This window comes from Hyla sarda, chromosome 11, assembly GCF_029499605.1.
Source record: "Hyla sarda isolate aHylSar1 chromosome 11, aHylSar1.hap1, whole genome shotgun sequence".
Classification (NCBI taxonomy): domain Eukaryota; kingdom Metazoa; phylum Chordata; class Amphibia; order Anura; family Hylidae; genus Hyla; species Hyla sarda.
The window spans coordinates 34,998,874-35,021,610 of NC_079199.1; the positions used below are offsets into that span (position 1 = coordinate 34,998,874).

At 40.7% G+C, this 22,737-nt stretch overlaps 1 protein-coding gene across 9 annotated transcripts in view; it reads left to right on the forward strand.

Moving 5' to 3' along the window:
- Positions 1-20,993, forward strand: part of SLC25A21 (solute carrier family 25 member 21) — a 280,764-nt gene extending 259,771 nt beyond the window's left edge. For 8 of the 9 annotated variants that reach the window (XM_056546239.1, XM_056546245.1, XM_056546238.1 and 5 more), the window contains 3 exons: positions 13,051-13,232; positions 15,536-15,588; positions 20,750-20,993. In XM_056546239.1, the coding sequence (XP_056402214.1) occupies positions 13,051-13,232; positions 15,536-15,588; positions 20,750-20,811 (297 nt within the window). In that variant the 3' untranslated portion in view covers positions 20,812-20,993. Of the gene's footprint in view, positions 1-13,050; positions 13,233-15,535; positions 15,647-20,749 lie in introns of all 9 variants that reach the window. The other variant, XM_056546240.1, reaches the window with a different exon arrangement.
- The last annotated feature ends 1,744 nt before the right edge of the window (positions 20,994-22,737 follow it).

Here is a 22,737-nt window from a genome sequence, read left to right on the forward strand (position 1 = left end):
CAAAACATTTTTCTTGTCTCTACAACTTTTTTTTTTTTTGTTTGTCTCTACTTTTTTTATTTTTTTTAAGCTTGTGGTATCTATTATTTACTAAGCAATCACAAACTGTACATTGATGATAATGCATTGTAACGAGTATTGCTTTTAAAGACTTATTGATTCATGTATTCAACTGGTGATCATCTTTTGATTAGAATCATTCATGCTAACGCCTCGCTAGAGATGCATTAAATTATCACACATAATTGTGTAAATGTGTTTTTTTAGTGGTTCCTTTTAAAGCAACAGTTTCAGTCTAAAATGGATTAAAACACAAAGGCCCTCATTTACTTAGAAAATCGGGTTGTAAGTCTATCTTGCTTTCTTACCCGACTGCTTTTTTCCCCTGGTATTTATTATTATTATGTCGCATCCTGTTTGTCGCACGTGGGTTTTGTTGGTTTTGGTTTCCAACTCCTCTGAGTTGTCGGGAAAAAATCCACAACAATTCAACAAATTCGGGTTGGAAACCTTTATAAATACGTGGGAAAGCTCAGAAATGTCGGGTTACGCCCCTTTTTCGAGTTTGGGAGAATCCACATCGGGTCTGTCGGGGAAAAATGTTGCATCGTGTCGCAGACTGGCGGACGATGTCTGCGACATGTCGCAGACAAAGATGCACCAAAAAAACCCGACAAAACAAGTCAGGTTTAGAATAGTAAATGAGGGCCAATGTGTAGTCAACATACTTGATGGGTACAGCTCTTTACAGATTGTTGGCTGCAGTTCACTTTAGGTGGCGTTGTGACTGTTCCAGAACACTTTTAATAACTATTTCTGAGGTCACTGTTAACTTCACATGGGATTTTGTTTAAATATAGGTTCCTGTCATTTCAGATACATTTAGAAATGTCAAAAGTTTTGAACGGTTGGGGGCTCAGTGCTGAGATGTCATGGTATAACCACAAATTTATTTAATTAAGATTTTATGTAATAGACCAGCACAAAGTACTCCTTCATTTGGATTTGGGGGAAATATTACCTGGATTAAAAAATTATTTACAAATAAAAACTGAAAAAAGTTGTGTTAATATGTATTCACCTCCTTTACTGTGAAGTGCCTAACAAAGATCTGGTCTTGGTCTTCATGATGCGGAACAAACAGGTGCATGAAGACCAAGGAGCTCACCAAAAATGTCAGGGATACATTTGTGGAGAAGTACAAAGCAGTGTTAAGTTATTGGGAAAAAATATCCCGAACTATGAACATCTCACAGAGCAGCATAAAATCTATCATCAGAAAATGGAAAGAATATGGCACAACTTCACGCCTACCAAGACAAGGCTGTCCACCCAAACTAACAAGCCGAACAAAGAGAAAATTAAAGGGGTTATCCAGGATCTATATATTTTTACTTTTAGCCTATGTGTCCCTGATGCCAAGCTACAGCTAGCGAAAGCCCAGATAGCGAACTCATACCAGTTAGTGATGTAAATGCCAACTATTAGTAGGAAAGTACTTAAGTAGGAATATGCAAATACAGTGCAAAACAATAGCTCTAAGTGCATGTGACCAGAAGTAGTGGTAAGTTCCAGAAGTTTACCCCTTGGCGACTTAAAAAAAAAAATTTACACATGAATTGAGGGGGCGTGGTGTGACGTCACGAGGGGACATACTGTTTAAAATGCCAGGTGCTGCACAGAGACTGCGGGGGTCCCAGCAGCAGGACTCCCCGCAATCAGACATTGTGTCCCCAATCCCTTGGATAGGGAATAAGATGTCTAAGGGCAGAGTACCCCTTTAAGGTGTGTTCTAAATATGGATTCAAATAGAGAAAACAGTCATGATTGCACATCCACAATATGTACCTTGATCTAAGGCTTCTCAGCAACATTTATTAAACTAACAGGTCTTTAGTGTACTTTATGATCATGAAGTGCAAGCTACTAGCCACGTCACGGCCACCTGTAAGTAGCGGGTCCCTAACATCCCTAGCATAAAATGGGGCAGCGCTGAGTGACGACCACCACCACCGCAATACCAGTGCCCCACAGGGGGAACGACCCACTGGCAGAGCTGCCCCAAAGCCACTCAAACCAGTCCCAGGGCCGCGCCGTCCCACAGACGCGGTGCCGCAGCAGCAATGGACACCTCACAGCACCGCACCAGTGTGAACAATATGGTCCACATATGCAATGCATTTGGAAAAAGCCTTCAAACCCTTTACTCTTGTCATGTTGTGTTGCAGCCTTCTGCTTAAATAAAATAATTAAAAAAATCATGTTTACCTCCATTCTGCACACAGTACCACATAATGACAAAGTGAAAACAGAATTTTAGAAATTTTTGCTTATTTATAGAAAAAGTAATATATTGCATTGATATCAATATTCCTCCGCACATAACACTACCAGAAAGTCCAATCTGTGTTTTGTTTGCTTTTTTTTTTTTTTTTTTTTAAACTCCGGAGAGGCTTTTATGTGCCGGTTTCTGATCATTCTGCCATAAAGCCCAGATTGGGAAAATTCTGAAGTGATTGTTGACCTTCTTGACGTTTCCACCATCTGTATAAAGCATCTGTGGAGATAAACCAGATTGACCTTTGGGTTCTTGGTCACCTCTAACAAGGCCCTTCCTCCTCCCAATCACTTACTTTGTTGAGGTGGTCAGCTCTAGGAAGAGTCCTGGTTGTTCCAAACTTCTTCCATTTGAGAATTATGAAGACCACTGTGCTCCTGGGAACTTTCAGTAAAGCAGAAATAGTTTTGTACCTTCTCCACATCAGTGCCTCCACAAAATCTTGTCTCTGAGCACTCCATGCAGATCTTTCCACCTCATGGCTCGGTGTTTGCTCTGATATGCATTGTCTGTTGTTATATAGACAGGGGTGTGTCTTTCCAAATCCTGTCCAATCAACTGAGTTTACTATCGGTGACTCCAATCGAGGTGTAGAAACCTCTCAGAGATGATCAAGAGAAATAAGAGGAGCCAGAGATAAGTTACAAGTGTTATAGCAAAGGGTCTAAATACAGTGACCCCCCCCCCGACCTACGATAGCCCCGACATACGATCACTTCTCAGAGGCCATCGCATGTTGAAGGCAGCATCAACATACGATGCTTTTCTATGTTGGGGCCATCACATAAACGGCTATCCGGCAGCGCAGACTGCTTCAGCTGCCACCGGATAGCCGTTTACGGTGCCCCATGTGCGCCGTCGTCATTTATCCATCGTCGCCATCACGGCGCGCGCACGCTGCCCCGTCATCCAGTAGGAGCGACGTGCCTAACGACGTGATGGTGGCGACGGAGAGAGAAGATGCCGGGGAAGCAGAGGCCTTACTGAAGCGTCAGGGACACCCCGGGGACGCGGCGATGGAAGGCGACATCCAGGGCAGCGGTGACGGTCCGGAGCGGCGGGGACAGGTGAGTACAACTTCCTCTACCAGTGGTCTTCAACCTGCGGCTGTCCGGGCATGCTGGGTGTTGTAGTTTTGCAACATCTGGAGGTCCGCAGGTTGTAGACCACTGTCCTATACTTCACATTGCACAGATCCCTCAACATACGATGGTTTCAACAAACGATGGTCCATTTGGAACAGATTACCATCGTATGTTGAGGGACCACTGTACTTATGTCCATGCAAAATAAAAAATTTTCCTTTTTAATAAGTTTGCAAAAAAAGAGAAAATTCTTTATTCATATTCTCATTATTGGGTTTAAAGTGCAGATTGATGGACAGGACGGGACGGGACGTGAAAGTGTCTGAAGACTTTCCGTATGCATTGTATGAGAAGAACAAGTGGACTGTCCATCACGATCTATTGTTGTGTCTGCTCATTCAGTTTATGGTCTGTGCAATGATAAATGAACTTCAGAGACTCGAGCTAAGAGCACCTGGTATCACCAGGAGGTCTCACCTACCACAATGTTTTTCCAACCTAACCCTGTTTATCTTCTGTGATCAGATGGGATCGGCATTCTCAGGTTTTCATAATCCATCATTTTCAAGGAGATTCCTTTTGAAGCGTCTTTCTTTTCTCTGCCTTTCTCTCTTCTTACATTTATTTGGATTGTGGTTTTGGAATTATTTTCAAATGAAAGCTATGTGGAGTTGTTAAAAGGGGCTTCTACTACATTCTACTTTCATTCACCCCTGTTAGGATGGGAGCCTCGTTGATACATTTTCCTAATTATTCTGGAAAATATCCAAAGACCCTCTAATAAAAACACACTTTCAGAATTTGTTGAAACTTCAATTTTTAATAACCAGAGTGAAATGTAGAATAGGTGACATCAGGGTTATGCTTTAATATTAAAAGGGCTGTCTTTGTGATCAAATGTACTTTAAGAAACTAATATAGCAACAACGAAGAAATCCAAAAGGAAATTCAGCACAGTTTTCTTGCAAAAGTGTTCCTCTTTATTGGTCAATATTTAAAAACATGTTTGCAGTACAGGTAGGCCCTTGACGCATTTTGAATTTTGCAGTCTTAATCATGAACATAAACTTAGGCTTATGAATAAGAGCGTAAAGGTTCAAAACGCATCAAGGGCCTACCCCTACTGCAAACATGTTTTTAAATATTGGCCAATAAAGAGGAACACTTTTGCTAGATATTATTACCAGATTTTGTGTGGAATTGTTTGTTGTTGCAATGAAGTGGCTCTTCCCTATCAGTGCTTGGGATCATATACGACAGGTGTGCTAGTGTTTTCCAAGCTGTTATGTCAACTTTTGCTCAATAGATCATTCATACATGTTAATATTATTGCCATAATAGGGAAAATATATGGCCAAATGAAGCTTGTTGGTATAAGTGGTAAATTGAGTTTATTAAGGGTATATTCACACTACGGAATTCCCCGAACTTAACATTAGTGTGAATGGGTCTCCGCTGAAATTGTTCCGCACAAAAAAAAAAGAACATGTTCATTCTTTGCACGGAAGTCCGCGAGCACTGCATAGCCGTCAATGGTGACGGCGCAGTGCCGCGCGGTCCTTCCGCCGCCGCCGGCTGCCAGTCTGAATCTTCGTTCTCTGTAGTGTGAACAATAAAGGGGTAATCAACAGGTACCAGAAAATTATACAGATTTGAAAATTATTATATAAAATTTTTTAAGGAGTAGTCCAAAGGATAGGGGATAAGTATGAGATTGAGGGACCGCTGGGACCCCCTGCAATTCTCTGTCTGGCACTCAGGCTCTTCTCCTGCACGAAACTGTGTCAACCACCAACAAAGCTCCGTGCAGGGAAAGTCAGAGATACACAGATACAGCGCTGGGCATGAGATCGCGGGGGGTCCCAGCAGTCGGTCCTCCGCAATCTGACACTTTGGATAGGGGATACATTTTTCTAAGCTTGATAACTCCTTTAAGCCTTCCAGTACTTATTAGCTACTGCATTCTCCAGAGGAATTTGTGTAGTTCTTTCCAGTCTGACCACAGTGCTCTCTGCTGATACCTCTATCTGTGTCAGTAACTGTCCAGTGTAGGAGCAAATTACCATAGCAAACCTCTCTTAGTCCAGACAGTTCCTAACATGGACAGAGGTGGCAGCAGAGGGCACTGTGGTCAGACTAGAAAGAACTACACAACTTTCGAAATAGACATTATTTACAAATCTGTATAATTTTCTGCCACCAGTTGATTGAAAATCAGAGGCATCAAACCTATGGCTTTCCAGCCAATTTATACTACAACTCCCAGCATACCCAAACAGCTGTTGATGGTCTGGGCACACTGGTGCCCTACTATGTTATGCCCAGTGCAGGGTCTGAAGGGTTATTTCTCATGATTATCTGTTTGGTCCTCTTTGAATCCTGTATCATTCAACTCCCCCCAAACCTTCCTGCAGACTGTGCACTGGTCATAACACGGCATATCGTTTTTGTCCAGAGTGTTCGTTCAAAGACTCATATCTGTATTGTATGTATCTTAAATACTCATTAAATAATAGCCTATAGCCCCATGCTATACCTCTGTATACTTAAATGGGCACTGTCAGATACAATAACTTTTGATATGTTATAAAGCATGCAAAAACAATATGTTTTGTAATTGCTTTCATCAGAAAATTTTCAGTATTTCATACTGAAAAAGCCAGTCAAAAAAAGTGGCCACAGGTACGCTTTAAGAAACAAAAAGAATCACAGTGTGCTGCTTCACAGACAGTATTCTGCACATTATGAGGCTTATATGCCCCATATATATTAAAGGGGTATTCCAGGAATTTTTTTTATTTGACTGTGCTACAGGGGCTGTAAAGTTAGTGTAGTTCATAATATAGTGTCTGTACCTGTGTGTGACGGTTTTCTCACAATTCTTCTATGATTTTCACTCCAATATTTATTTTTACCAGCATACAAAATGACTGTTGTCTCAGATTTTTCCCAGCTTGCAATGAGGCCGAGACCTGACTCACTAGTCAGCTGATGACAAGGAGCCTGTCTGCTTCAGTGGGTGGAGAGAGCAATCTGCAAGTAATGCAACAGCTGGAGGCCCCCTGATTGAAAACCACAGGTCTGCAGCTCATTTATGTTTCAATGGGTGGGGTAGCTGATGTGTGGGAGGGAGGAAGATGGAATTGTAGAATTTGTAGTCAAAAAAAGAAAAGTCATACAGGAAATACCAGTTCACAAACAGCTAGCCAAGTATTATGGTAATCTCACAACCTAGCCATTTAACCCCAAGACAAGCGCAGATCCTTCCTAAGCATGTCCATTACTGTCTGCCAGGTACGTACTAAAATCACCTTATAGTGGATAACCCTTTTAAGTCAATACACGACTGTGCCTCCAGCTGTTGAAAAACTACAACTCCCAGCATGCTCAGACAGCCCTCGGCTGTCTGGGCATGGTGGAAGTTGTAGTTTTTCAACAGCTGTTGGCCCACTGGTTGGGAAACACTGCAATACACTATTATGGTATCAGTCCAGCAACAGCGTTGGCTTGTGGACAAATGTTTCTGGTTCCCAGACTGACCTTGTTACCCCACTTTTTACCGGTTCGATTAAATCCTCTTTGGTCATAATATTCAGATTTTGGATGGAATTCCCCCCCCCCCCTCTAGCTACATTCATATCCTCAGCAATACCACAGTGTAAATAAACAGTATGGCCATATGCCTCTGTATGGGTTTCTGTTTGTCAATGGTGAAATAAGAGAATTTAAGTATCTGTTTCCCAACCACCAAAAAACACATCCTGTGAGTTAGACGTTCCCCTAATGTGCATGTTCCTTTTCGGAATCATTAGCCGATCCTTCTAAACAGAGAATTTCCTAGTTAATGAGTTTACAAAGGAAAATCACAAAAACAATAACTTCTGTGTTTACCACTTTTACTTAGTTAAATGACTTGCCCACGGATCCGTTATAAAGTATTTTATGGGTGTATTTATTTTTATAGGATTTGTTCTGTAATATATGTTGCCTACTTGGCTGTGACCATTCCATTTTGCCGAGTTCTTATTTCATAGTTTATTTCTCTATGCAGATTTTCCATACATGCTACAAGCTCAGAGAAGCTGGGTAGGAAGCCACATTTGGTCCATAAATGGGGTTTTCAGATATTTATGGCGGACTGGTCATAGTCTTATCTGTGGGATTCCCACCAACTATAAGTACAGGGAAACCTCTCCAAAAAAACATGTGAAACTAGAGTGAAACCACGTGAAACCTTGCAAAAAGATCACTTAAAGGAGAACTGTCAGCCTGCTCACCCACACTAAACACAATACATGGGGTTTTAGTGTGGGTGAAGTGGAGTCCAATGAGGGGTCACTTGTTTAGTAGGTCCTGAGATATGTCCCTCAAAAGATCCTCTTCTATATTCAGTGAATCGCGCCCAGGGGTCGGGGCTCTACCGGCTCAATTTACATATTCATTTATCTGTGACTCCACTTCACTAGGATGTAGAGTCACAGACAACGAATATGTAAACTGAGCCAGTGAAGCCCCGCCCCCTGTGCACCATTCACTGAATTTAACCCAGTGAGAGGGGAGAGCAGTGCTGCTGCAGGAAGGATGAGCAGCCTATCACTGCTGGGGCTTCAGGAGACCGGAAAATCTGGGTGGTTACTCGGCTAGTAATATAATAAAACTAAAATTATTTAATGCAGTACTGTATATGGGATATTTCACAAATTCTACTCACTCTTACCGCTATAGACATGTAGTAGATTGTGATTATGTCGGCGCATTGTTTCTGAATGTTCCCTGCCTTTTAAACAAATAATTTCCATTCTTTTCTAAAACAGATATTCCAAAATTACCAATAATTCCACACATTATAGGTCTATTGTTTAAAACAATTGTATTGTATTTGTTAAAATTAAGCAAGTGGTCCTTTAAGTGATGATTGGATTGAGAATACCCAATGGGCTTTACGTGTAAACATTGTCATTCTTACAAACTGGAACCTAGTCAGTCTGGGCACCATAAATCATTGTACATTTACAATATGTCACAAATGCCATAATTGGTTTTGAGCTACTGCCTGAAACAATAATAGATTGCTTTTAGAAATACAGGTTTGGCGGTAAATGCTGTTATACTTGTGCTTAGGCTGCATTCACATCACGATTTCTCCAATTTCTCCATCCAACCTGAGTACACGATTTTTATAACTTAAAATAATATGAAATCGTATATAAAGTCGGATCCATTGACCTCCATAAAAAAATCGGATCCATTACACACATCCGATTTGTTCCGCATCCGATTTCACACGATTTTTGTTCAGGTCTGAAATCGTGGTCAACCCCGATTTCAGACCCGAACAAAAATCGTGTGAAATCGGATGCGGATCAAATCGGATGTGTGTAATGGATCCGATTTTTTAATGGAGGTCAATGGATCCGACTTTATATACCAGTTCATACGATTCATTCATTTGTACTCAGGCCGGATGGAGAAATCGTGATGTGAATGCTGCCTTACACTTTCATCTGTCCATGAAATCCAATAGGGCAGATTTACTAGTCCTATATAATAGAATGCACCAATAAAGTAGATCAATGCTCATTTAAAGAGCCTATGGCAATGCCGGCAGGGCCGCAGTAATAATAACTGGATGGTTTGTTCAACCCTGGACTTCCATAGTGGGTCGTACATCACCTTATACATGGTGTGGCTGGCACGCAATGGTTTTCTAAACTGCCTAAAAGACTTTTCACACAAAGTCACACCCATCTAGTAGTAAGCCGCACCTATTTTGAAGTTTAATATGAAAAGAGTCAAAAACATTTAATAAATGTGTCTACAACCAGATGTGCCAAATTTTGCGGCATTTTACAACAGGGTCTAGCCACAAACATGTTAGTAAATCTGCCCCAATGTCTTTTATCTATTTTTTTTAATTCACAATAAAAATATAACTATACATTTACATAATCGTAAATTTATTATAAAACACATAAAACACCCCTTTTCAATTGAGGTGTAAAAATCCCTCAAAAAGCATAATAATGCAACATGTCAACGTGAAGATGTGCTGAATTTTGATATACACTGCTCAAAAAAATAAAGGGAACACTTAAACAAGACAATGTAACTCCAAGTCAATGACACTTCTGTGAAATCGCACTGTCCACTCAGGAAGCAACACTGATTGACCATCAATTTCACATGCTGTTGTGCAAATAGAACAGACAACAGGTGGAAGTTATAGGTAATTAGCAAGACATCCCCAATAAAAGAGTAGTTCTGACCACTTCTCAGTTCCCATTCTTCCTGGCTGATGTTTTGGTTACTTTTGAATGCTGGCGGTGCTTTCACTCTAGTGGTAGCATGAGAAGGAGTCTTCAACCCACACAAGTGGCTCAGGTATTGCAGCTAAACCAGGATGGCACATCAATGCGAGCTGTGGCAAGAAGGTTTGCTGTGTCTGTCAGTGTAGTGTCCAGCGCATGGAGGCGCTACCAGGAGACAGGCCAGTACATCAGGAGACATGGAGGAGGCTGTAGGAGGGCAACAACCCATCAGCAGGACCGCTACCTCCGCCTATGTGCAACGAGGAGCACTGCCAGAGCCCTGTAAAATGACCTCCAGCAAGCCACAAATGTGCATGTGTCCACTCAAATAGTCAGAAACAGATTCCATGAGGGTGGTGTTTGTGCTTACAGCTCAACACTGTGCTGGATGTTTGGCATTTGCTAGAGAACACCAAGATTGGCAAATTCGCCACTGGCACCCTGTACTCTTCATAGATGAAAGCAGGTTCACACTGACCACATGTGACAGACTCTGGAGACGCTGTGGAGAACGTTCTGCTGCCTGCAACATCCTCCAGCATGACCGGTTTGGCAGTGGGTCAGTTATGGTGTGGGGTGGCATTTCTTTGGGGGGGCCGCACAGCCCTCCATGTGCTTGCCAGAGGTAGCCTGACTGCCATTAGATACCGAGATGAGATCCCTTGTGAGACCATATGCTGGTTCAGTTGGCCCAGGGTTCCACCTAATGCAAGAAAATGCTAGACCTCATGTAGCTGGAGTGTGTCAGCAGTTCCTGCAAGAGAAAGGTATTGATGCTATAGATTGGCCCACCCGGCTGGGGACTGAATCCGATTGAGCACATCTGGGACATCATGTCTCGCTGCATCCACCAACAGACTGTCCAGGAGTTGGCGGATGCTTTAGTCCAGGTCTGGGAGGACATCCCTCAGGAGACCATCCACCACCTCATCAGGAGCATGCCCAGGCATTGTAGGGAGGTAATTCGGGCACGTGGAGGCCACACACACTACTGAGCCTCATTTTGACTTGTTTTATGGACATTTTTAAGGGGCGATCCACATCTGAGGTAGCCGGAGGGTTTACCTCTGCTCCTGTGTCGGCTGCTGTGCTGTGAATGATAAAGCCTGGCAGGACCAGGCTTTATCAATCGAGCGCAGAGCACACAAATCAATGTGATTTTATGGAACCCCATTGATCTGTATGAGGCATCTAATGATTCCTCCTAAAAGCCCCTGAGGGGACTAAAAGTGTAAAAAAAATTAATAAATAAAAAAAGTTTAAAAACACATTAACTCCTTCCTTCTTAAAAGTTCAAATAACCCCACTTTTCCCAAACTCCATATAAAAAATATATAAACATAATAAAAATAAACATTTTTGCCTACAAATCCCATAATTCCATTTTCCTCCCTCCCACACATCAGCCACCCCACCCATTGAAACATAAATTAGCTGCATCCATTCAAAAGACCTGTGGTTTTCAATCAGGGTGCCTACAGCTGTTGCATTAGTTGCAAATTGATCTCTCTCTCCCACCAATTGATCCCTCCACCCATTGAAGCAGACAGGCTCCCTGTCATCAGCTGACTAGTAAGTCAGGTCTCGGCTGCATTGCGAAACCTGTGAAAAAAATTTGAGACAACAGTCATTTTGTATGCTGTTAAAAATAAATATTGTGGTGAAAATCACAGAAGAATTTTGAGAAAACCGTCACACACAGGTACAGACACTAAATTATAAACTACACTAACTTTACAGCCCCTGTAGCATAGTCAAATAAATAAAAATTCCTGTTAAGGAATTCCTATTAAGGGGTTAATATAACTCTGCATTTACTGACCATGATGTTTTATAACCAGAAACTTTATATTTTTCTTGATTTTTAGTCAGTACTTTCACCTTTTTTTTACATTTTCGTAGTGTCATTCTATCTCCCAGGAACCAAGGGCCAATATTTTTTCACGTTGAATCCTTTTAATTAAACTGTTCTATAATAATGATTGATGTCCACCTTTAAATAATTATCTGATTGTTTAAAATATTAAGCTCCGGTAACATGGCTGGGCGCTTTCATGTTCCTAGGAGTGTGACTGCTCCTTTAAACCAAATCTTAATGCCTTCAGTTGGTAAAAGCTATTTAATTCAAGGGCACGGCCCCGCAGTGCGTTACCACAGCGAGCTTGTTAGTTTAGTAGTGAGAGAACATTTCCTGCTGACAGATCTGCGACATCTGAGGCGAAATGTGGAAAAAACCTGCAGGCCAGCGACAGCCTTATATGAGCGAGTACGTGCGTGTTTTTTTTTTTTTTTTGTCGCCGTTATTTAATTTAACATTTGGGGGTCTTGCGGACGCATACATACGCTTTAGTGAGCTTCCTGGTGTAGGGGCTTGCTGTCATTTGTAAAATATTCTGGCCAATTAGCTAATAGAGTACTCAGGTTTCTTGTGTTTTGATACAGTAATACTAAGTACATTGTAAAGGCCAATTACACAAATCATCCCCATATGCCGAAACCAGAGTCTCACTATGGACTGTATTTATGAATCCTGTGTGAGGAAATGTGCCCGCAGGCGATTTGGACCATGTGCGAAAACAGAGCCAATGGGATTTTCAGGGAAGAATCTTTGCAACCCGCGGAAATCCTCCCGCATCTCTCTGCAAGGAGCCCATTGTGCTGGGTGCCAGGTTGCTGATTAAAGGCACATTACCCAGAATCCTCCTAAACCCACGTACGAAGCTCCGAGCAAATAACATCTCCCCCACCGACACAGGCAGGAAAACACAGCATTAGCAGAACACCTAAACCAGATGAAAAACTTCTTAACAGCCATATTGCTCCCAGTGGAAAGCGCTTGTTGGGGCAATGAGGATATGTGTTTTTTCTTCTCAATAAGGAGGTCAGGATTAATGTTCGGGCAAATGCGCGCTAAGCTTTAGGCCGTTTTTCTTCTAAAAGGTGTACCTCATTGTATGGTACAGGTGCAGGCAAAAATACAGTTCCCATATGAAGATTATTTATTTTTTATCGAAAGGTGTCGCACTCGCTCTGGGCAAATCTATTTTATCTCTCCGTAGTTTACCCACCTGTTCGTAGGATTTTACTAGGCATGTTTCCTTTTTGGAGCCAGTGCCATGGAAATTAGACCACTACTTAGGCGCTGGCAAGGCTCCACCCAGCTGTGGTTTCACGGTTATCTTCCTGAGCCTTTCAATCTCTCTATCACTATAATTATAGGACGCTGTTTTTGGAGGATTAAACCTGTGCCAGGATTTGTAAGGCTCAATGTAGATTTCTCATTTCTCATCGGGTTTTCTATGTGTCGTTGCTTATCTAGGATGCAAGGCTGGAGTTCTTAAGGAAGTTTACGATTGGATTGGCCTCTGGGACGCTAGCTTCCATCATTAACATCCCATTCGACGTGGCCAAGAGTCGGATTCAGGGGCCACAGCCAGAACCTGGAGTCATAAAATATCGCAGCTGCTGGAAGACAATTATTACGGTTTATAAAGAAGAAGGGTATAATGATTATTTCTCATCTTTCTTTTATTACAGAAGTTCTGGTTACTTTACTTTAATTAATTTTAATTAGCTTGTAATGTACTTTTTATTTTCTATTTGCAATAACATTTCAATAATCTGGTATGTTTGGTGTTAAAATCTCTGGAAGTTGTCCCAGTGACAGCCGTACTGCTGAAGAGGGGGTTGATTGAGGTACATTGGTCCCTTTACCAAATCATCTTGTCTGCTTGGTGGGTTAGTTGTGTAGTAGTAATAAATTCTGTTTAATAAGTTTTGGATTTTGAGAGTAGTATTGTTGTCAAGCATAACCCATCACAGGCCGCTAGAATCATGATACATGGGTTGGGTTCTCAAAGTGTATTTAAATAAGCACTGTGATTAGCGAAAAAAAAACTTTTTATATAATATAGATAATACCAGTATACAGTCATGGCCATAAATGTTGGCACCCCTGAAAATTTTAAAGAAAAGGAATTATTTCTCACAGAAAAGGATTGCAGTAACACATGTTTTGCTATACACATTTTTATTCCCTTTGTTTGTATTGGAACTAAACCAAAAAAGGGAGGAAAAAAAGCAAATTGGACATAATGCCACACCAAACTCCAAAAATGGGCTGGACAAAATTATTGGCACCCTTTCAAAATTGTGGATAAATAAGATTGTTTCAAGCATGTGATGCTCCTTTAAACTCACCTGGGGCAAGTAACAGGTGTGGGCAATATACAAATCCCACCTGAAAGCAGATAAAAAGGAGGGAAGTTCACTTTGTCTTTGCATTGTGTGCCACACTAAGCATGGACAACAGAAAGAGGAGAAGAGAACTGTCTGAGGACTTGAGAACCATAATTGTGGAAAAATATCAACAATCTCAAGGTTACAAGTCCATCTTCAGAGATCTAGATTTCCACTGCTGCTGGCTGCACTGCATGCTGGAAGAGTCTTTCCTGGTGTTATAGGTAAATCATCAGAGTAAGCCTATACAGACACTGAACCAGTAGGAATACTGGAAGAGTTTAGCCCAGGAGCCAGCAGGATTGTCATAGGACATGCAATAACTTTTAATAAATGCAAAGTGCAAAATAAATAACATACGTATAATCACATTAAAAAGTTGAGGGACTTAAAGGGGGTATTCCTGCCTTAGGCATCTCATCCCCTATCTGTGCCGGGCGCTGGTCCCGAGACCAAGATGTGTGACATCACTGCCACGCCCCTCCGATAGACGTGAATGGAGGGGGCATAGGGTGACATCACGAGGGGGCAGCACATGCTGACCCAGAGGGGAGAGTCCGAGCCTGTTCTCGAGATCTCTTTGGGTCCAAAATGTCAGACCCCCCTGTGTTCAGACACCCATTCCCTCAGTATTTTAATTAGGGCCTAGATTGTCAGCTGTGGGGTGACTACTGCTCACTTCTCAATGTGGAGAATACTCACGTTTACGCCACATTGGCAACTGAGCTGTGGCGATCACCCTTCTGACAGTCCATAGGCTTATAGACTCTCAAAAGGACGATCACCTTTGCTCAGGATGTCAAGGAGCAGAAACCTGAATACTCTTCCCATTGAGAATAGAACAGTGGTTACCCCCCAGCTGACAGTCTAGGCCCTAATTAGAATATTTTATGACAAAACTAACCACCGATTTGGAGTAAGAGAGAAGGAAAGGGGGTCTACACATGGGGAAAAAAAGGAAGAATTCGTGAAACAGCAGCTACTTGTTGTGCATCGGGACAGCTGATGAGACTACCACCTTTTTCCGTTGACGTTTTTTTATTTGAAAGTAATTTCTTCCTACATAGTCTCCATCCATATTTTACCTTCACTGCTACCCAGTGTACCCCAACTACACTGCATATATATGGAAACCCAGGAACCATGTGCTCAAATTGAGGTGAAGAATGTGACAGTGCTACCAACAATGCTGAATTTTGGATGGAGATATAGAAATAATATTATTTTTATTATTTTAGTGACCATACTTTAATGTCCATATTTAGGCTATAACAGCTGTAACCACCGCGGTTCAACTGAACTGAACCTAGATCTCCATAAAATCCTAATAACCTCTGAAAAGGCATAATTCCATGATGTAAATAAAATATAATCCTATAAGAAACCATAATTCAAGCCATCAGCGTATATTCTTTGGCTGCAAATCGAGAACCGCTGTGTGCACTAATCTTACAACGCTGCAAACACAACATTAATACTTATCTATTGCTTCCTCCCTGTATTGATTATATTATAGAGTATGTGTACTGTTATAATGTTTACCACCTGTTTTCCATGTCTTTTAGGTTCCTGGCTCTCTACAAAGGTCTTCTCCCAAAGATCATGCGGCTCGGGCCTGGTAATTCCTGTCCTAATGATCCTTGTTAGCAGTTGTATATGAAGTCATTCTAGAGTCGGTAATCCGATCTTTATTAGGTGTTATCATTATTTGCGGCACTATAATTACAATTTTCTACAAAAAAAGCTACAGGACGTTATTCTCAATTAGCCGACGGTTTATGTATCAAGCTGATTAATAGCTTCATTTAGCGTTAGTAATTTACTGTTCCATCTGTTCAGGTCTAGACCCAGAGCTAGGGCCACATTTTATGAAGGCCGAAAACTTAAAAGGGAGTCTTCATCCACGTCTCTGACTCGAGAGCCCTATTTTTAGCAGTAGGTGTTAGCAGAGGAGCCTCCACCTGTGTACACCTACTTTTTAACTTTTGTTTTTTTATTTTCCCTCCTTTTGTGCCTTGTCAAAGTCAAGAATTTCAGGTAGATTTTTTTGGCACAAATGCCATATTGCGCAAACTTGTTCACTTTGGTAACTGTCAAGAAGATTTTGGATTCTGCTCTTTATTGTCCACTAAATGCACACCTCGGGTTATTTGAGAATGGATTTATTATTTTTTTTCCTCTGTGTTTACAAGAATGTTACATAAGGAATTGAGATTTAAAACCACAGAGCTCTTGTACATTGAAATGTTTCTAATGTAATTAATACCTGGGTACTTATGTAAGGGACATGGTTGCAACCAATACCTGGGGGTAAGTGGTCTACTCTTAAAGGGGTACTCCCGTGGAAAACTTTTTTTTTTAAATCAACTGGTGCCAGAAAGTTAAACAGATTTGTAAATTACTTATTTTAAAAAATCTTAATCCTTCCAGTACTTTTTAGGGGCTGTATACTAAAGAGAAATCCAAAAAAGAAATGCATTTCCTCTGATGTCATGACCACAGTGCTCTCTGCTGACCTCTGCTGTCCATATTAGGAACGTTCCAGAGCAGCATATGTTTGCTATGGGGATTTTCTTCTGCTCTGGACAGTTCCTAAAATGGACAGCAGAGGTCAGCAGAGAGCACTGTGGTCATGACATCAGAGGAAATGCCTTTCTTTTTTGGATTTCTCTTTAGTATACAGCCCCTAAAAAGTACTGGAAGGATTAAGATTTTTTTAATAGATGTAATTTGCTAATCTGTTTAACTTTCTGGCACCAGTTGATTTAAAAAAAAAAGTTTTCCACGGGAGTACCCCTTTAATAGGATTGAATTTGATATGCACTGTACTGCCAATTGACACTCCTTGTATATGGTGCCCCAAGGGGACACAGCACACACACACACACCCAATGCCTACATGTCTCTAGTACAGAACTGTAGGGGCTCCATGTGATACTGTATAGGGGATAAGCAAGTGTCTTTAGATGTCAGATGTATCTTGTCCGTAGAGATCACCACAAATTTTAGGAGGAAGTACAGCTCATGCACACGGCCTTAAGGCTCCATGTTGCACAGAACTAGAATTAACTCATAAATTAAATTTGACATTAAGAATTCATTTTTATACCCATTGAAAAAACTAAAAATCATGGAATGCTAAATAGGTTCAAGGTATTCTTCCCTAGAAGCATTGTTTTATAAGGCACCTAACTGGACCCCACAGGTTACCACCCAGCTGACAGTCTAGGCCAGTGGTTTCCAACCTACGGACCTCCAGATGTTGCAAAACTACAACTCCCAGCATGCCCGGACAGCCGTTGGCTGTCCGGGCATGCTGGGAGTTGTAGGTTTGCAACATCTGGAGGTCCCCAGGTTGGAGACCACTGATCTAGGCCCTAAGAGAAAAAAGAAAGAATCAGTGGATCAGCAGCTACAAAGACTTTTTCATTTGAAAGCAATTCCTTCCTATGTATTCACCATCCAAATTTTGCTTTACATTAAAGGACATCAGTACACATGTTCATATATGAGACCCAGTGCACATGTTCATATATGAGACCCAGTACACATGTTCATATATGAGACCCAGTACACATGTTCATATATGAGACCCAGTACACATGTTCATATATGAGACCCAGTACACGTGTTCATATATGAGACCCAGTACACATGTTCATATATGAGACCCAGAACACATGTTCATATATGAGACCCAGTACACATGTTCATATATGAGACCCAGTACACATGTTCATATATGAGACCCAGTACACATGTTCATATATGAGACCCAGTACACATGTTCATATATGAGACCCAGTACACATGTTCATATATGAGACCCAGTACACATGTTCATATATGAGACCCAGTACACATGTTCATATATGAGACCCAGTACACATGTTCATATATGAGACCCAGTACACATGTTCATATATGAGACCCAGTACACATGTTCATATATGAGACCCAGTACAGATGTTCATATATGAGACCCAGTACACAGGTTCATATATGAGACCCAGTACACATGTTCATATATGAGACCCAGTACACATGTTCATATATGAGACCCAGTACACATGTTCATATATGAGACCCAGTACACATGTTCATATATGAGACCCAGTACACATGTTCATATATGAGACCCAGTACACATGTTCATATATGAGACCCAGTAGACATGTTCATATATGAGACCCAATGTTAAGGAGTTTGATATAAATGTCATACAAAACACAATCCAAATAAATAAAAGGGATATATTCCAAATGTAGAGTAGATTCACCTCATGGCGGTCATCAATTCTGAAGCAGCAGAAAAAACTTTATTGCAACATTGTAACATCACATAAACACATGTTTTGGCAGAAACACTTGATTTGGGTTCATAAGATGCATTTGAAGAAAACGTATTAAACTTTTGTTATTAGAAAGGGGTTGTTTTTGTCAAAATTCCCTTTTAACCACTTAGGGATATTGACTACTTCTCTGAACCAATTTTTTTATCTTTCAATTGATGTAGTCATTTTAGTGAAGTTTTTTTTAATGGCACCATTTTGGACATAGTGTATTTAATAGCTTCAATTTATTATAAAGGGGAAGGGGAAAAGTGATTCTACCTTTTTTTTTTTATTGGTTTAATGTATTTAGTTTTTCTCACATTGGGATGGGGGGGATGGGGGGGGGGGGGTTGTTATCATTCCCTGCACCAATTTTTTGTTGAAGCTCTGTTTATAGAAACAAAATTGTGCAAAAAGATCTTGCACAAAGATGGAGCTTGGGTAAAAATCTGCCCAATTATGCCACTCTGTACTGGTGCAGGGAATGATAACCACCCTTTTCTTTTTTTATTTTTACAATTGAATACAATGGAGCTGTATGGGGGTTTGTGTGCTGATGTACAGGTTATTTATTGGCTTGGGTTCATTTTGAATATATACAACATTTTAACAGCTTTTTAGGGTAGGGTCACATGTGCCATATTTTCCTGCATATTTTCCTACCCATTGAAGTCAATGGGTAGCAAAATCAGCTGCATAAAATGCGCAGCAAAATTATGCACATTTGACTCCTTCCATTAATCGTTTTTTTGGGAGGCAGGATCAATAAAAAAAAAATATGAACTAGAGCATGGATTCCCATTGAATTTAATGGAAAGTGGATTTCACATTGTTTTTGGTGCTGAATATTTATTAGAATCCACATCAAAAATACTCAGTGTGAACAATACCTTTATACTGGCTAAGCTAAAAGGGGTACTCCGGAGATAATAAAACATTTTTTAAATCAACTGGTGACAGAAAGTTAAACAGATTTGTAAATTACTTCTATTAAAAAATAAAAATAAAAAAAATGCCTTCCAGTACTTATCAGCTGCTGTATGCTGCAGAGGAAGTTGTGTAGTTAGTTATTTTCTGTCTGACCACAGTGCTCTCTGATGACACCTCTGTCTGTGTCAGGAACTGTCCAGAGTAGGGGATAATCCCCATAGCAAACCTCTCCTGCTCTGGACAGTTCCTGACATGGACAGAGGTGTCAGCAGAGAACACTGTGGTCGGACTGGAAAGAACTTTACAACTTCCTCTGGAGCATACAGCAGCTAATAAGTACTGGAAGGCATTTTTTTTATTTATTTTTTTTAATAGAAGTAATTTACAAATCTGTTTAACTTTCTGTCACCAGTTGATTAGAATTTTTTTTTCCCTCAGAACACCTCTTTAATAGGCTTATGTTTATGGCAGACTGGTGGCGGGGGGACATTGTTAGGCATGATGACGGAGTGGGGCACCAGTGGAGTGTAAAGCCTTATGCTTTTTGTACTGTCTTTTACACTATGATTCCTATAACTTAGTAGATATTTGTTATGACTTTGGATGAACCTATCCTACTTTCATACTGCCGCTGCGCCCGGTCCTTAAACGGCCCTTAGGCTCTTTCTTTAACTTTTTTTTTTTTTTTTTTTTCAGCCTTTAATGGCCATTATACAGACGGGCACTATTGGGTCCTGATGGATCACTATACTTTATATATTATATATTTATATATAAATATATATATATATATATATATATATATATATATATATTAATATATATAACATATATAATATATATATATATATATAAATAAATAAATAATATATATTTATATACTATATATTACTATAATGGGATCCTTCGGGCGCCGTTATTTTGTAGTGGGAGAAAAAGACGGCGCAAACAGTATTTCTTCTGCTATTCCCCCAATGGCCCTCACATTGCAGTGTCCTAACCGCAGTGTGAAAGAAGCCTTACCATGCAAGGGGAATTTAACACTGAAGAAACAGTCACAACCATAGAAACATATCAGGTCATACAATGTCTATGCTCAGTGTGAACCAGCATACATACACCTTAGGCTTTAGGGCAGTATTTCCCAAAAAGGGTGTCTCCAATGCTTACAAAACTACAACTCCCAGCATGCCCGGACAGCCAAAGGCATAGGGTCATACTGAAGTTGTAGTTTTGCAATAGCTGGAGGCACCCTGGTTGGGAAACACTCCATTAGGGTATTTGTGGGCAGCCCTGAAGATGTTCACAGCAATTGTGTTTTTTGTTTTACCTGAAAATAATGTCTTGACAGATATTGACCTGCCCCCATGGCCTCTTGTCTGGTATGCGTTACCTGTATTTTCTTCCTCCCCCACATTCCCATCCTAATGTAAGCAAAAAAAAAGAAAAAAAAAGCTAATGCATGCAAATAAATGCCCCAAGCCAAATTGACGTCCCTCTTGTGTTGTATTTGCAGGAGGTGCAGTGATGCTGCTAGTGTATGAATATTCCTATGCCTGGCTGCAGAAGCATTGGTGACCCAGACGGAGCTGCAATCTGCCATCCCGCAAGAACATCACGTCCTGACAATGTAGAAACTGTAGAAGGCATGAAAGTAGACCTACTGTATACAGAACTGCTGAAATTCTCAATATAGTACACAATGCAATAATGTTTAAAGGGGTACTCCCGTGGTGCCAGAAAGTTAAACAGATTTGCAAATTACTTCTGTTAAAAAATCTTAATCCTTCCAATAATTATCAGTTGCTGAAGTTGAGTTGTTCTTTTCTGTCTGGCAACAGTGTTCTCTGCTGACATCTCTGCTTGTCTCGGGAACTGCACAGAGTAGAAGAGGTTTGCTATGGGGATTTGCTTCTACTCTGGACAGTTCCCGATACAGGTGTCATCAGAGAGCACTTAGACAGAAAAGAACAACTCAACTTCAGCAGCTCATAAGTACTGAAAGGATTAAGATTTTATAATAGAAGTAATTTACAAATCTGTTTAACTTTCTGGAGCCAGTTGAGATATATATATATATATATATATATATATATATATATATATATATATATATATAAAGGTTTTTTTTCCTGGAATACCACTTTAAGTGTTGAGAACCCCTTTAACATTAAAGGGGTACTCCTGTGGAATTTTTTTTTTTTTTTTTTTTAAGTAAAAACAAAATTTGTAAATTACTTCTATTAAAAAGTCTTAATCCTTCTAGTACTAAAAAAAAACAATTTTTCCTGGATAACCCCTTTAACATGCACATATGGGGTCGGTGACTGCCTCTATTGTGGTCTTATGCTCTTCCCCATCTGTCCATGGCTGTTTTAGAAGAGAATGGAGCTGGTTCCTAGATACCCTGCGTTCATTTCGTAGACTAGGGCAGTGGTCTTTAAACTGTGTACCTCCAGCTGTTGCAAAACTGCATCTTCCAGTATGCCCGGACAGCCGCTGGCTGTCCGGGCATGTTGGAAGTTGTAGTTTTGCAACAACTGGAGGTCCACAGTTTGGAGACCATTGGTTTACTTTGGTCTTCATTGACTAAAGTTGCCATGTGGATCCACACAATTTTACACGAGTGCAATAAGTGCCTTACCTTTAGGGGTGTAGTAACTATCTCAGTAATGCAACTCAAAATAGTCCCTATATTCAGTGTTTGTGTCTATGCTAGTGCTGCTGTTTCCTTATCCATAGGATTGGCGATCGATATTTTACTGGTAACGTTTTGACCTTCCCGCACAGTAAAAGGCACCAAAACCCCTTCTGTGACCGACATGTTCCCAAAATTATTTGCACAGGCACAGCAACTTGTCTGGTACTACGACTCCTTGCAGTCCTTTCATTGTCCTGAGCAACGCAGGTGTGCGATCTGTGCTGGTGTACAGGGCATTACACTCTACTAACACAGTCCACCATGCAGAAGTTCATGAGCATGTTCCTCAGGGGAGGAGCCATTTGTGCTTACACACACATTTAGGGAGATTTATCAAAATTCCCATAGCAACCAATCAGATTGCTCCTTTCATTTTTCAGAGGCCCTTTTCAAAAATGAAAGAAGCGATCTGATTGGTTGCTATGGGCAACTCAGCAACTTTTCCTCTGGACAGGTTTTGATCAATCTCCCCCCCTACATTTTAGACGGTTCCCCTTTAAAACAGAAAGAACTCAAACACATCTCCGGATCTAAACCTCACAAACTGCCACAAATAATGGGAAAAGAATTGTGATTGTGAACTTGTAATTTTATAGAATTGATCGTTACTGTTATGATAAAGGGATTGCACAAGATGAGAAGAACATGTTTGTTTGTTTTCCCCAACAGTGCCACACTTGTCCACAGGTTGTGTTTGGTACTGCATTTCCATTTACTTGGTGCAGAGTTGCAATACCAAATATCGGGCATGGGGCTGTTTCTGGAATGGAGCGGCCATGTTTTTCTAATCTTGTACACCCCCT